The following is a 15,852-nucleotide window of genomic DNA, read 5'->3' as shown; positions in this document are numbered from 1 at the left end:
TCCCTGTTTCTACTGAGATGACTAGCTCATTGACTAACTAATATTCAATATCCAGGTAAACCTTGAAGAATTTCATTTCTTCTGCTACAGAATGGGCATCCCTCCAGGTAAATTAAAAAAAAAAAAAAAAAAAAGTAGGCCATTGGGGAACCTGGGCATAGGAGGACAGACTCAAGCCCACTTTACATGCATTTCGATCCAATAGTAGTGCTCATTATTTTATTACTTTGGTTAATCATATACAAACTGAATAGTCAGAAAACAGTTGCATGACACTTATATTCCAAATTCTGTTGCTCAAGGACTTCCTCAGAGACAAAATGTGCCTCTATAACCAGAATACCACAATCAGCGGACAGGCAAAAACTTGAGATTCACGAAAGTGGTTGGGAAAATAAATGATCACAATATTTCCACATACATTATTTTTCCTGCAATTCTCAGTTAAAAGTGTTTCTAAAAGTGATAAATATTAATAAGTAACAGATGTACAGTCAAACTCCCTTTTACAGCAAAATATGCACTTTTTTGTTATGTTGTTGCTGCCCACACAGTGCAAAGAAAAACAATTACCTCAAAAGAAGAAACCTGGATTGAGGTTTAACTCTGCAGGACTTCACTGAGAAGCAGTTAATCACACCAGTCCAGCCACAAAAGACACAAATATATACCAATTATAATCTTTACATTCTTCACTTAATAAAAAATTTCACTGATTTTGAATGAATATATGCCTGGGTGTGTTTGGTGGGGTTTGCCTCATGGAAGAAAAAGGAGGACTGCTGGAAAAGGCTGTCATTTGACCTGTATGTTATTTGACCTTCACAATAGCTACATAAAATGTAAATCTGCATCTTAATTTCAAAATCTGAGGCTACCTTCCTTTTCTGAGTCATCTGTGCTGTCTTCCACAAAGTGGCGTAGCTGAACGAGTCACCCAGCTTTAGCTTCCTTCTTCCTTTGGTTTCCATGGCTTGTTCTGTTGTCAAACGAGGTTTAAACACTCTTTATATGGTGCTTTTGCTAGAAATGTATAGCTCTGAAATCTTACCCCCTCTACTGAGACAAAAAAAGCCCTGTTTTTCCTCAATGGAAGCCATACAAGATGCCTATGTTGGAGTATGCAGAGGAACAGATCAGGGCTTATGAACATAAATGTCTCAAAAAGAGATGAGCAGTAGGCATTGCCTAAGTATTTTGCAGTTCCCCTCCCCAGAGGTTCCGCTTTAACTCTATCAACCAATTAACATGTTTAAAATTTGGCAATAGCTCTCTATTTTCATCAGTGGCTTATAAGCCTATTGGCTGATGTTTCCAGGCTTCACATTTCTTATCCCTGGGGTTTTCTCTCCCAAGACAGCTTTTCACACCCTGTCCAAGCCTCTGGTGAACTGCAGGCCAATTGTACGTCCGTGTTATCTTTTCCTCGGGCCTGCCCTCATTCCAGCTGCATCCAATGCAGCTGTGAGCAAGGTCCGCAGACACTGTGTGCCGGTGAGTAGAGTAAGTACAGCTGAGCACAGAGCTTTTAGTGGGAATTTGCCCATATCCTGACAGCTTTGAGAAAGCATAGATTTGTGGAGAGCGCAACCCTAGGTTCAGGCAAAAAGACCTAGCAAATCAACATATTTTTGACAGTACACTAAGGTAAATCTGAATTTGGATTTTATGCAGACATGTTTTTTAAATGTCTGAGACATAAAAAGGGAAATGTGTCTGTTACTTCAGCTTAGACTTTGTTTATGCAAATATGGTTTACTTAATATAAATCCTTGGTTCTACCACTTACATCAGATAGACATTGGATGCTAAGAACAAAAGCCTGGAAGCAGGATTTGTAACCTTTTGTCAGAACATTCACAAGTTCCAAATTTCCGCTTTAGAGCTGCAAATTTCCTGGAGGCTGCAAAACTCTGCTAGTTTTCAAATGGAGCATTTGCTACTTGCGAATATCTAAATATGCATCAATTCTATTATGAATACATTGTAGCTGGCATCTGGCACTTGATGTGCCAGAAGCAATCGCACTGTGGTATAAATTTTTTTAAATTCTCCTCATCTTACTGCACAACATGATGCCTGGGGACCATGATGATAAGAAATGTGAGCATATTATTCCATAGAAGAGAAAAAGAATGAATCCAGGATATGGAAAATTTAGTGCTGGCACGTGACATTTGCCAGACTGTTAGTAAACATTTTCTTCTGGTGACAGTGCACATTTTGCAGGCGAATCCTGGTCCCAGGACTATGTCTTTTGTTCAAGCATTTACTGACCATGTGTGTCAGAGACGTTTCTGGCAGAGCCAGTGGTAGCTCCCATTGTGAACCCTGTAGGATGTAAAGTGGAGGGAAGCTACTGTGTAACCTTCTGTCCTCACTGTGTGTGCAAAGCCCGGGGCAGGAAGGCAAGCAGCAAGCCATGGAAATTGCATCTCCTCCTATGGTCTCCACCCAGGCGTGGCCAGTTTGAACAACCTCTTCTTGCACTAGGGAAGGGAACGTGGGAGTCCTCACTCTGAGCAAACTCCCACTGAAGTCAGAAGGTAATTCAGTTTTCAAATCACATTTTCTACCTTTGAGGTTTCATTGCTTCTGAAGCACCTGAAATAACTGAAAGTTTGGGAACATGACTGTACTTCAATGTCCAGTCTATCACTGCTTTTTATAGATAATTTTATTATCCTAATAATTACTCTAGATCTGCAATGAAATGAATCAGGAACATTTGGTTCACTTCTGAAAGTTTTTTGTTTAAAGGAATCAAATGCATGTTCATTGTCCATAGTTCACATAGTTGCAACACAACTGGAATCAAAACTGATAATCTGATAGGACTCAAAAGCAGCGTAGACAGCCTTGCAGGATATTTAGAGCTCCAGTTCTGACTTCTCAGCTATCCCCTGGGAAAATATCAAAGGAAACCATAGTATGTCTAATCTCAGTGATTTCTATTGAGTCTAGCAAATTTGTTCTTTCAGTAAAATCCCAGTTCTTGAAGTCATGGTACTGAATTATCACCAGCAAGTGTCTAGCCCTTGGGATTGCATAAAAGAGAATAAAAAGAAAAGGTGAGTGGACTCAAAACCAACAGCAAACATTAAAAGGCTCAAATTATTATGCTGTCAGCTGTCTGGTTTTCAGCCAATCGCACAGCATTTGAGCCTATCTATCTCATGACTTCTACATGTCTTAAATTGCTGGCAGTGTTGGCTCCTCACAGAAATGAGCCCTGCCTCTCTAGCAGGTTCAGTTAGTTCTTGTTGACCTCAGTGTAAAATGGTCTTTGACTCTGACAGCAACAGGTCTGGAACTGCTATCCAAATGGCTATACAGTTTTTATGCCATTTTTATATAGGGGAAAGCCAAATCTACCAGAGTGACAGTGACAAAAAGCAATGGCAGGATCCACAAAAGGAGCACTGATTGGCCCACATGCCCTTCCTTCCTGGACAGCTTTGAGATCATTTGGTTCCCAGTGACTTAGAAAAGCCTCTGGATCATCACACCTGGCCAGACAGGATCTGCTGGCCCATTGCAGCAGCAGGGCACTGCCACAGCCCAAAGGTGCTACCACTACCTAGGACCAAACTGCATCTGATCAAGGGATGTGTAACCTCTGCATCATCAATGGGTGTGCTGAGCTGGGCAAATTGGCTGTGCTGATAGAGCAGCTTAAAATAGCCACATTTTTCTGGAGGCAGAGTTTGTGAAATGTAGTCTGGGGAATTTAATATTTCTGTCAAGCTGTTTCATTCTGTGTCTCCTTGCCACCTGCTTTAAATTCCAAAACATGCAGCTAAGCCACTGCTAAGTTATTAAAGTTACAGCTAGGACAATGGTAAAACATTTTAGATGCTTATTTCAGTGTATGTTTAGTGCCTTCATTCATACATCTGTACGTTGTCACATTTTTCCAGGCATACACTGACAGGGTATTTAGCAGGTATTTAATCTAAAACAGACATAGGCAGCAGGTGGGATTTTTGACACATCTAAGGGAGTTAGGCACCTGGCTCTTACTGAAATGATATACAACATTCAAAGTACAAAAGAGGCCTTCTCTTAGACTTAGAGATAGCACACTTAAAACTTTCCAAGACATGGCTATAGGGAGCATGGAATGACAAGTGTTACATATGACAAAAAAGGTGGCAACTGAGATACTTCGAACTGGAATATGGAGAGACATGGATGCTCTTAAATAAAGTCATTTTGATGGATACTGCTTTGGGGTATAAGATCTCCTCACATTCCTTTGCAATTTCCAACCTGGTAAAAGGACAACCCAAATTTTAAGAATTCCGCTAACCTCAGTGCCATACTAATTAGGGTTGCAATGCAGCGTTTAATTTCTTTCCTTTGCTCTCAGCTCCCACCCAGACCTAGAAATATCAACTAATAACTATCTATCTGCAATAAAATTAATCACAAGCATTTGGTTCACTAATGTCTTAGTTTGGCTTCTGAATGTCTTGATTACAGAATCAAGTGTGGTTTTATTGCACATATCGTATGTTTAGTCTTAGGTGCCTCAATCATTTTCATTCTTGGGATCAACCGAAACCAAACTTCCCAAGTTGCAATTTCACCATATTTCAAAGCAGAAGGTACAAGAAAATTATTTCAGAATTTTAATATCATGATCCTACCTGAATGTATTCTATGGGAATACTTCAGTCAGTCTGGTTGTAGTTTGACAAATTTTTAAGCTTAGCAACTTCTTAAAACCAAATCTAATTTTAAGTAGATTTAAGTATTGACTATTTCAGTGTAGGGAGGTGCTTAACCTAGACTTATCCTGCTGAGTCTTGGCCTTTATGAATCAAGTCTGAAGGTTTGATTTGAGATACTGGTGCTAGAGAAGACCTTGGAATGCTGAAGGCTAAAACCTGATTCTGGCACAAACTTTGCCTTTACAGAAACTGTGTCTATTGAATCTGGCTCTTGATAAGCCTCATAAAATAGGAAAATAACTTCATATAGTGCTTGCATTTGAATAGTACAAACCTTCATTAAAACATTTCCCAGTATCAAAAGCCAAGGACATTTCTGCCAGAAAGGCATCTTTAGTGTATGTGTATTTTTCAACCTGATATTTAGAGAAAAGCAGTATGTTTGCAATACCTATCACTTGCTGAAGGCCAAAGTGAAGTTATGCTTTGGTAGGTAAATGCAAATGGCATCATTTGCAGAACTGACAACAGAGTCATGATAATTTTCACTGTTTATCAGAAGAAAAGTTTTTTCAGATATGTCATTGAACAACCACGTACATCTTGCATTAAACCTATTAAACACAAGTTATTTGAACTTGCCTAACCGTTATGTAACATCTCATTGGAGACTGGTAGTCAAGGACACCTAGATCTTCACCATAAGCAGAGAACTACTTATAAACAACCTTAGCACTCAAATTAATAAATTAAAGTTACAGAATATTATTATATTATCATTAGAAAAATCAAATACACACACCTTGTACACAGAGAGATCACACCAAATCATTGTTAAAGCAAGATACAAATGTTTTGAGTAGCATCATATAAGAATTCAAACTTGACATCAGAAAGAGAAAATGTTTTTGATATCAGTGACACTGAATAACACTCTTAAAAACCATTTTATGCTAAATTTCCGAGTTGGAATACTAATAGCTGAATTCAGACTCCTTCCATAGTTAACCTGCATAATCCACCTTTAATCCCCATAGTTGTGCTTCTTAGGTAAAATCAGAAATAAGATTCCCAATATTCATTTTCTCAAGAAATTGAGACTGCTGAATTCTATTTTTATCTGGACAATCACAATTAGCATTTTTCTTCTGGTAAAAACACATGGCACAGAAGATAGTTCTATACTGTCAACAGACCGACTTGAAAAATATAAATATATACTGTATTTATATATAATGTGTATATATACACTATCAATATTCACATTAGAGAATCTGAACAATTTTATTGAAATTACTTTTTAAGAAAGCCTTCTGCTGTGACTTCATGTCTACATAAAGCATTGAGAATTTTCAAGTGTACCATGTGAAATGGGGCTTCTTAAACCTAAAGAAAACATACTGGTGAAATATATGTGAATATGCATTTTTTTATAATGTACATGTTTTTTCAGATCTGCAATCTCTACCAGTTATAGCTTGCAAATTACAAAAACTAAAATAGTTATCTGGAGTCAGTGTTTCCTCTCAGCAGGCTGCTGCAGGCAGAGTTCACTTCCAGAAGAAACTATTGGCAAATTATTCTCGAGATGATGATTGATGAGATGACTTATGCTGTCAAAGACACGATCTTTTGTACGAACCTTCAAAAAAAGGATGCAAGAAGATAGATTAAAGAGAAAAATACTTTTTCCCTTAACTTTGCACTAAAATTCTCTAAGAATAGAATAACACAATTAATCATGTTTTAGAGACTGATCCTTCTCCCATCGAAATCAGTGGAAATTAGGCATTTCTGGAGTTTTGCTTCTGTTTTGTCTCTTACTCCCTCTATTCTACCAAAACAGGTAATTTGCCTATGGGCCAGTCTACTACTATTACTTTCTGAATAGGTCTGATTGAAAACTTTCTGTACAACGTTGTGTTTCACTGTAAGTCAGATTTTTAGATCAAATTGTCTTCTTGGCAGAGCAGAGGTCCTCTTCAGTGAATGTCATGCTGGTGTAAAGCTTTGTATTGGGATGGCTCTACACGGCCTCAAGAAAAAGCCTGTGAGCACTGCTCTGAAGTGTCATCTATTTTCCTTGACCTTTTCTCAGAAAGTGAGAACAACTTTTGTTAAAACTTTCCAAAGTCAGCTTATGCTGTGGTGGGCACCTCATTTGAAATATTTCAGTCTTCATCATTAAGTTTTGGCAAAAATGCTAGAAACTTAGCACAGGATGTCACAGGGTAAAAAAAGAAACAAACAACTTTGATGGCGAATTATGCTATCTGCTCACTCCACATGTAGCTGTATCACTGAAGAAATCCAGCATGCTCTCCTGATTTCTGAAACATACTGCTTTGAAACATCACTTTCTGTAATTATTCAAATCTGTATTTTCAAAATGAAAAGATATCTTTAAAACAGCGGTAACTTTCCTTATCTATATTTAGATTAACACATTTTCAGTCCATTCAACTCTGTGAGATTTTCTCACCCTAAGCAATATGCTCTGTCATCACCAGAGTTCAAGCCCTAGTTCTAAATCCAGCAAAAATCCTGCAGTCCTCCATTTTAAGCATCCCTTGCCTGAACTAGAGATCTTTTTTTTTTTTTTTTTTTTTTTGTCAGCTGGATGAGAGCAGAAGGAATTGGACAGTTAACTCTGCTCTGAAAACACACTCTTAAGAGCTGTAACGTGTCCCTGGGAAATTTGTGTGTGAAATTAATTTTCAGGCAGGCTTTGTGTGAATCGTTTTTTACAAATAATCACGCCAAGGCCACGTGGAAGAAATGCAAGCCACTGGCGCGCTGCTTCGGCTGGCCATGCATTGGCATTTTATTGACAATTCTCTGCTCTGACAAGTAGCAAATAGGGCTGCTCTGGAGCTGTGTCAGAGTCCCACAAATCATATAGACAGCACAGCTAACTTAAATACAGCCGCAGAAAAGCTGTTGTTCTCAAGCGGTGCCTCCTGAGCAAGGAGTTTCAGAGCCATTTGGGCCATGATGGCACATCACAAGTAAGCTGAGGGAGGGGATAGGTGCAGAGAACAAGCAGGTCTCTACACAAGGAGGTCAGCAAATTTGTGCTGCACTTAGAGGCAGTGCAGAAAAGATTGGGGGGGGGGGCTCCATCCTTTGCAGGAGGAAAATGTCCCAGGAGTCCTCACAGGGCCCGAGTACTCTATGCCAGTCAGCAAAGCAGCAGAGTTCCCAACGGGACATAGCATCTGTGCACTCGCCACGTCACACAGCATTGTTTTTCTTGCAGTAGCCTGTAACAGCAATTTGTGGGTTTACGTTGAAGGGAGAATTAGGGGGCCCTGCTGCAGGAGTCACAAAACTGCTGGCAAAAGTTTAGCCCAGGACAAGGCAGTTGGCACCTAAAAAGTGCAAAACCATTCTTTGACTGGCCTCATGTGGCAAATGTGATTATAACAAGTACCACAGGCATTTCTCACCGCAGTGTTACAACCTCTGCAGGACTGGCATAATTCTGCCACAGGTTCCTCAGCTGAAAAAGATGCCAACAGGAAAACTTTACAGGCATTTCTCAATTTACTTTGGGGCTTGTCATCTAAAGTTGTCTTTTACAGAGGAGAAGGAGTTGCCCACTCTCAGTTACCAGGAGCCAGGAATAAAACATGTGGCAATGCTTTCATTCTCTCAGATGAGACTAAGCCTCCCCAGAAGCACAAGAGGACAGCTGCAGAAAACTGAAGTTCCCTTGCCCTCTCCAACCTGCTGCTGGGAGCGTCCCTTTGTTGGCTAAGGGAGTCCCTGGGCAGCAAAGAGATGGAGCAGGTTTACCTCAGTTCTCTCCTGGGCTTACATGCAGGAAAACACGGAGGGCCTGGTCCGTACCCTGGCTGACAGACGTCATGTGGAAATTGCTGGCATGCAGGCTGACCAAATTTGCACAGCCACCAGCAGCTTCTCAGCAGGAAGGCTAAAGAAGTGGCTTAGCTGCACTTTTGACTAAGACTGTACTGCCGTGGCCAAACCTTGACCTTGCTGGGAGGGAATCAGGTCCTTAAGGCTCCCTGCAATGTACAGAAATCATGCCGTGGGCCTTCTGCTGGGCATCAGGGAGAGAATTAGAGATGTGATGGCATATTAGAGATATGGGGCTGTACTTACGATCAGTTGTGAATAAGCTGTAAACAAGGTTAAACACATTTACAGAAAATATGTAGAGTCAGAAACCTCCTGTATTACTGAGGAGTCAGCACTTACAGTTCCTTCTGGGTCCACCAAAAGAAGATGCTTGGCTTGGCCGTTGTGCATGCCTGTCAGCACATAGGAGCCGGGATTCGTGGTACTCTTCCTCACGAGGAAGTCTCCACATTTCTTTAACAGCTGTTCTGCTTCTTTCCTGCTCATTTCTCCTTGATACCACGGCTCTGTACTCAGCTGTTCAGCTTCAGTCTGGTCAGCTGCTCTGGATAAAAGAGGACTGGTGCCTCCCATGGAGGTGGATTTTCTCAGTGCAGCCTCCGACGTTTGGTTCTTGAGGGCATCTTCAAATGGTTCTGGTTATGGAAATAGAAAGAAGGGCAAGATCATTCAGAGGTAAATCATATTACAAAATGGTGATATTTCAGTCATTTTTAACTGGATTTATTCTGTGTTATAGCCACTTCCCTTTGTCTTTATGATAAAACTGAGGGAAGATATACTGCTAGGCCTACTGATTTATGGATTATATTAAGACTGAGGAGTGTAATATGTTAAAAATGTATGTTATGCAGAGAAAGATGCTGACAAAAATCAGAACAAACCTTGGCAGGAGCTTTTGAAAGGGACTAATTTTATTTCAGTAATGGCTATTGTCAACAGTTTCATTTATATGCCCTGGTACTGGGCAGAGGTCTCCTTTTGTCTTGCCAGGTACGTCAGACAGTTTAATTTCAAATAAATTGCATAATATGGGTACCCAATGTCATTATACTCATATCTGGTCTCTCTTCAAACAATATATTAATTTTAAAATTATCCATTACTGAGTCCCTAGCCCAAGGGTATGTCTAGAAGGGATCAGTTGCCCTTACCACTCAACCTACCACTAGCCTCCACCTAGGAAGAGGACTTTGCAACACAGGCACAGGCTAACACCTTTAACGTGATTTACTGAGCTGAAATCAGCCTCAGGGAAGAATCTTTTAAACCTCAGCTAAATCCTGAACTCAGTGTTACTTTCTGTAGAGTGGAATAGAAAGATGTGTCATTACAGATCCCAACAGTCTTACAGAAATAGTAAATAGGTCAGTGCATGCTTCATTAAATGCTGTACTGACCTATCGGAAGCTATTTTCCTTTGGAAGACCTTCATCTGGCCAACTAGTGCATATTAAAAAGAGATACTGTTCTGTGCCCACTAAACTTACAAAAGGACATCTGCAGAGCAGTACTGTGAAGCAATACACCAGCTCTAAATAGACTGCTCAGATGCGAGGAGTACACAGCCATGTTTGCATGGGGCCACAGGATTAATTTAGCTCAGAGAAATAGGGTAAATACTGTGCCATCACAGCTTATTGATACCTCAGCTAATTCTTAAAACCAGCTTATATATGCATTCACTACATTGCAGTCTGCACTAAGCCCAACACATGTTTAGCTCAACAAACCACTAACTTAGGGCTAGTTGACACGTTTTCTAATACTACTTTTCCGCGATGATCCAATGGTTAATAAAGTTTAATGAAGGCTGAAAGATGAGAAATCTATTTTTAGGAAAAGAATGCATATAAAATAGAATTAAACACGTGCATGTTTTAAAGGCATGGCATGTTAAAAATCAAGGTTAACATCCCTGATTTCAGACAGCAGACTTTTCTCATTTCAAATCTATACTCACAGATAGATACTCTCTCAATTTTCTTCCCTCCCCCTTTCTTTCAATACAAAGTCTCCCTAAGCTGTGGAAATAGAGCCATATCTCAGCAAAACATGCCAGGAAGACAGTTTTATGTATACTGAGATAACAGAAATGTAGATATGTTATTTTACAAATAACATATAGGCACCAACTGCTTTGTCTCACTGCCTTTTAATTATGTGAACTGAATTAAATAAATCATGTGTCAGCAATTGATTGAAGGTAGGAAGAGTAGAAAAACTAAGAAAACTTTCCGTGCATCAAACTGCTTTCCCCATATTTCCTGTTAAGTATCTCTTCAAGGCTCAAAACGTGTATTGGTAGCAACAACATCAAATTACAACCATTGTTTTACAGCTATGGCCATGATTCTGATTTTAGAAAAGCTGACTTCAAAGTTGAAGCAGATAGCTAGATAGGACAGTAGGCCTATCCAGAGCAAAGGATAACTCAGCCTTTTGATTTCCTTCCCAGCTTCCTTGTTGCACAGTTTTTGTAGTATGCATTGAATTCCTGGTAACATATTCACAGGACAGGTTGGAGCTAATTCTCCAGCCATTCACTCCTTCACTTTCCTGCGTGACAAGCCTCCTCATTTATTTTCCTTCTGACCTAGTTGCCTGTGATGCTAAGGGTAACATAGACTGCAATTCACCTTAACTCAGATATAATACAAACTAGATTCAAATCTTCGGCCACCCTTATTTTAACTCAGTCCAGTACGAAACCACCATGAATTCTAAAATTCACCATAATTCCACCAGGAATACTAAAATTTTGAGAATTTTAAAATTATTTTTATACAGAACTAATGCATATACATAAACATATTGGGTCGCTTGTTAGAAAGGGAGTGAATAGGAAGGGAACTCACTCATGTCAAACAGATCCTTTCCTGGGCTGCTCTCTTTGGTATCATCTGCTGTTCCACTGAAGGTACTTTCAGCATCTGCCTGAAGTGCCAATAGAGCTTCTATGTTTATATGCTGGGTGTTTACATACGTTGGCATCTCTGTTGTTGGGGTTACTTGTGAGTTCCCTTCCGGCATACTACAAATATCCAGAGATCCTAGAAAATTCAAGACTTTTTTTCTTCTTTTTTTGTATTTGACAGAACAGTGTTGTTATAATGACCAAATAACATGACACCCCATCACCACAGGTTTAAAATTCCCTGGAATGGGAGATGTAAAGTCAATAAATGCAGGATCTAGTGGAAAAATTTTTTTAAGAAGGGATTCAGAACTGTGTTCCAATGAGGGCTGGGGCAGGGGTGTTATTTATTCAGGAAGAAAGGAAACTTTTGTAAATAAAGACTGCCAGTTTCAAAAAATAACATTCAGCTGGGGAGTCATGGGAGGAGGAAATGGAATAAAATCCTCAAATCTGTGCAGATTAACAAGAGATAACATATTCTAGCATTTGAAAAGAAAGTGTCCCCAGAAACACAATAAAGCTGTCACGTAAAGGTGGATGGGTGAAATTGCACACATATTTTTATGTCATTTGCTTAAAATTAATAGACAACAACAAAAAGAATATTATGCATTATTTGTTATTCATGGAGCAGAGATCATGTGCAAACAAATGCATTGCTCCACATTTTAAAAAAACTTCTGACTTTAGACTCTTCCTTTGGAAACTCCATCTTGCATAACCTAGTGGGTCAGATTTTCAGAACAGACCATGCAGCCTGTCTTTAAATACAATGGAATTTTAAGACATGGCAAGCTCGAGAGCTGAATGTTTGAGGCAACTCTATTTCTGAACTGCTCTGCAAAAGATAAGATTCTGTGAAGGTGTGCATTTAATAATTTATTCAGAGGTAATTACCAAATGCTTTCCACTGATATCAACACTAAAATTCAGACAAAGGGAATCTAGCAACAAAGTGCAGTTCATTGCCTTAAGACTTTGAGGCATCAGACTTTCATGTGCTTTGCCCACCCAAGACCTCCTGCAGTATTACAGCTAAAACTAGCAAAACTCACCTTGCTTAACAGGCCAATGATGCCAGTCTTCACTGAATTTGTCTCCTAAGTGACGACTCTGGTAATAGGTTTGCTCTCCTCCCACTCCTGCTGCAGACTAGAATGGACACATGTGCAGAGAAATTTTCAATTACCTTTAAAATGCTCAGATACATTATGAGTGGTTCTGACAATTTCCTTGGCTGTATTCTGTGTACTCCCACTCTTCATTTCCGATTCATCATGGTGTCAGAATATATGTCTCACAAATGCATTTGTGTAGGAGTAAGATATTACCGGTGACCTTCACGTAAACTTCCCTGCTTCCTGCTTTCATTAACGCCCGCAACCCCAAATGATGCATCATCTCCTGTAGTACATTTGTCTTCACATAGCAAGTCTGACAAAGCACGCCTGGGAAGACCATTCCACAGAAACACACCTGGGACAAGAAGACACCCCCAGCATCCTCCAAAGCAGGAGCTGAAAGACTCACATTGGTACCAGGGGACGCACTCAGGTACCGAAGGGAGGATGTTGTCTACAGACAAGGCCCCTCTGGATTTAAGCAAAGTTGTGCTGGATCTGAAAACTCCTCTTAGGTAGCTACGTTGATACTGGAGTCAAACAGCTGACAGCAATGCTGGTAGAAATATCCAAGCTGACCTCAGTTCAACGTGAGGTGGCGAACCTGCCTAGGAACCTGGCTGAATACAGATCACCGCTGAGTTATTAACATAATGAACTGTTAGCAATGACTGCACTAGACTGTTTAAATTATTCTGCACCAAATCTTTCCCAGTTAGTGTGCACTATTTGATACTCCCTGAAACAGACATGGTTTCTACAACCATAGTAAACCTCAGTGGATTTCTCTTCCTTGAACCTGCGTAATCTTTTAACACCATGAGGAACTCACCTCCTTCTGTTTGTTCTGAACCTGCCTAATTTGTTGCCCCCTAGATCTTCAATGCCCATTCAAAAGGAAACTGGCCACACACGAAGAGCTGTGAGCTATAAATGGTCCTGATGTATCCATCTTAAAATACACATTTTGTAAAAATTTTGGATCCATCAGCAGGAGGGCAGGGATGCAATTGCACTGACCTGAGCTGTATCCGCAGCAGTGGGAAGTCTTGCTTTGAGCCTGGCATCCATGAAGCCGCCGGGGGGGGGGCATTTTATTTGGGATGTTGTTGTAATAGGGATGTTCTGTTGCCTCATTATCTTCCTCCATCCATGGCTCATCAAAACTCTGCGTCCTATAAGAAAGCAAGTGCTTTATTTTCCCCCTTGCTTGCAAAGCACTTACAGATACTTCCAGCACGTTAAGACTGCCTGTCAGGGGATCACTATTGCATATTATTTTGACAATTCAGCTACCATTATAAGTCAGCAAGCAATGATGGATCATGCAGCAGAGCTTCTCTGTTTAGACAAACTAATCTAAACCTGCTTTGCCGTGGATGAAATTCTTTATGCTGAGTACAGGATGTTTTAACTTAGCTTTAAAGACCATTATAAACTGCATTAACAAACAATTTTATTTAACCTTACAGTAGTATTTCTAATATTATTACTTGATTGATTGACTGAGCTCCAGAACTTTGTCTTTAATTATGGCTGCTCTATCACCGTTATAAATCTGGAAGAACTTCACAAAGTCAAGAGACTGGATCTGTGCTTTCAGTCTACATTTAACAGTCATTTCCACTAGTCTGAAGTGAGTACAGAATGCTTACAGATTAGGATAGTAGCATTTTGTATTCACCATACACTCATTTTACTCTGATATAAGAGATTACATGGGGTACCAGGTCACTGGGATTTATACTAATGTTAGCATGCATATAGCAATCCATGTTAAAAACACAGCTCAACAAAGAAAACAGAATGCTATATCCCAGCCTTTTAAACATATACAAGCAGACAGATTTTGTATCCTCCAGAGAACAATGCAGTCAAAGCCTGTGTACAATACATCACATTCCTGAAAACTTCACCCTGGCTAATATCAGAAATAGTGAAACATCACCAGTCATTTTGGAAGCCCAGCAACTCTAGCTTACTTCATCTAAATTGACAGAGCTGCTATGACAGTAACAATGAGGAAATGCCACAAATAACATCCTTTCTCAGCCATACAACTCTGCCTACTAACTACAACAGAAAACACATGATCATTTCAATAAATTCACTGTGAAATCCATGTTTAGCCCATTCCTTTAAAATGACTGTGCTTCTTTCATATTCATTAGGCAAACGTTGCTTTGCTAATTTAGCAGAAATCTTTTTAAAGTATTTAAATCTTGTCCATCCTTTGTCCACAGCACATTTTATTAAGTAAATACAAAGCTAACAAAGATCCTTTAGCAGTATTCTGCAATCGTACTCACCTATCATGGAAAGTAGGTATCTTAGAGGGGCATCGCAAGTATTGCTTAAATCGAAGCTCGAATGCTTGCCCTATGGTGCTGATGACATCCTGGGCCAGGCCATCATGGCATTCCAGTACATGACAAGCTAAACGAAAAAGATTTGACATATCCACATGCAAATCTTTGTTTATGTTATGGTGGGATGCACTGACCTATGACAAAACACCTACATGTCAGGCATAGTTGCCCTATTCATGGTGTGCACGTTTCAATAAAACCCAATTCTGGCACAGTGAATTTCAGGCAACGGGGTCTTTTTAAAGGCTAAATAAAATTTCTCCAGTGTGTAACTGCAATAGGCAAGACCACAAATCAGTTCCACAATTTTAACAAGTCCATAAAGACAGGAAATCTCATAAAATTTCACTTGTTATTACCAGAATGCAATAGATTATATGAGAATTATAAGCTTTAAAATGAAATTACAAAAATATTAGTAAATGGTAGCAACAAAAAAGCTTTCTTTGCTTTCCTCAATTTTATTACCACTTCAGTTTTATGTCTAATCATCCCAAGTTTGCAAGCTGTTCACTTTGAGTTTCCATAATTTCCCAAATCACAGGCTAAGGGAGGAACAGTAACTAGGCTACTTCCTAGATCCCAGGCCCTGACCTGATTCCAGTAATACAGAGGCTGGTACCTTTTCCTGCTTATCTATATGGAGACACTTCCAGCAAACTGCGGGATCACTGGGGAGCACATAGCCAGGACCCTGGTTAACTCCAGCATTCCCCCATGTGCCATCTTTCTGAACCCATTGTGACAGAGGCAGTAAGGAGGGAGACTGGCAATACAAGCTCTCTTCCTATGGGAGACCGAGAAACCTTTATCACCTGTCTAAGCAGCCAAATCTGTCCTGGTTTTAAATAAGAGAGTAGCTCAGAGGTATCATCTTATAT

The 15,852-nt window shown here is 39.8% G+C and overlaps 1 protein-coding gene across 1 annotated transcript in view; it reads right to left on the bottom strand.

Moving 5' to 3' along the window:
- Positions 1 to 191: 191 nt before the first annotated feature.
- Positions 192 to 15,852, bottom strand: part of SHC3 (SHC adaptor protein 3) — a 62,973-nt gene continuing 47,312 nt past the window's right edge. Inside the window, 7 exon segments of the mRNA XM_030005231.2 lie at positions 192 to 6,318; positions 8,901 to 9,196; positions 11,420 to 11,614; positions 12,537 to 12,633; positions 13,623 to 13,691; positions 13,693 to 13,777; positions 14,912 to 15,038. Of these exon segments, the coding sequence (XP_029861091.1) occupies positions 6,190 to 6,318; positions 8,901 to 9,196; positions 11,420 to 11,614; positions 12,537 to 12,633; positions 13,623 to 13,691; positions 13,693 to 13,777; positions 14,912 to 15,038 (998 nt within the window). The 3' untranslated portion in view covers positions 192 to 6,189.

Source organism: Aquila chrysaetos, chromosome Z (genome assembly GCF_900496995.4).
Source record: "Aquila chrysaetos chrysaetos chromosome Z, bAquChr1.4, whole genome shotgun sequence".
Lineage (NCBI taxonomy): Eukaryota > Metazoa > Chordata > Aves > Accipitriformes > Accipitridae > Aquila > Aquila chrysaetos.
The sequence above is the reverse complement of the archived record's forward strand: the minus strand, read 5'-3'. Positions and strand labels throughout refer to the sequence as shown.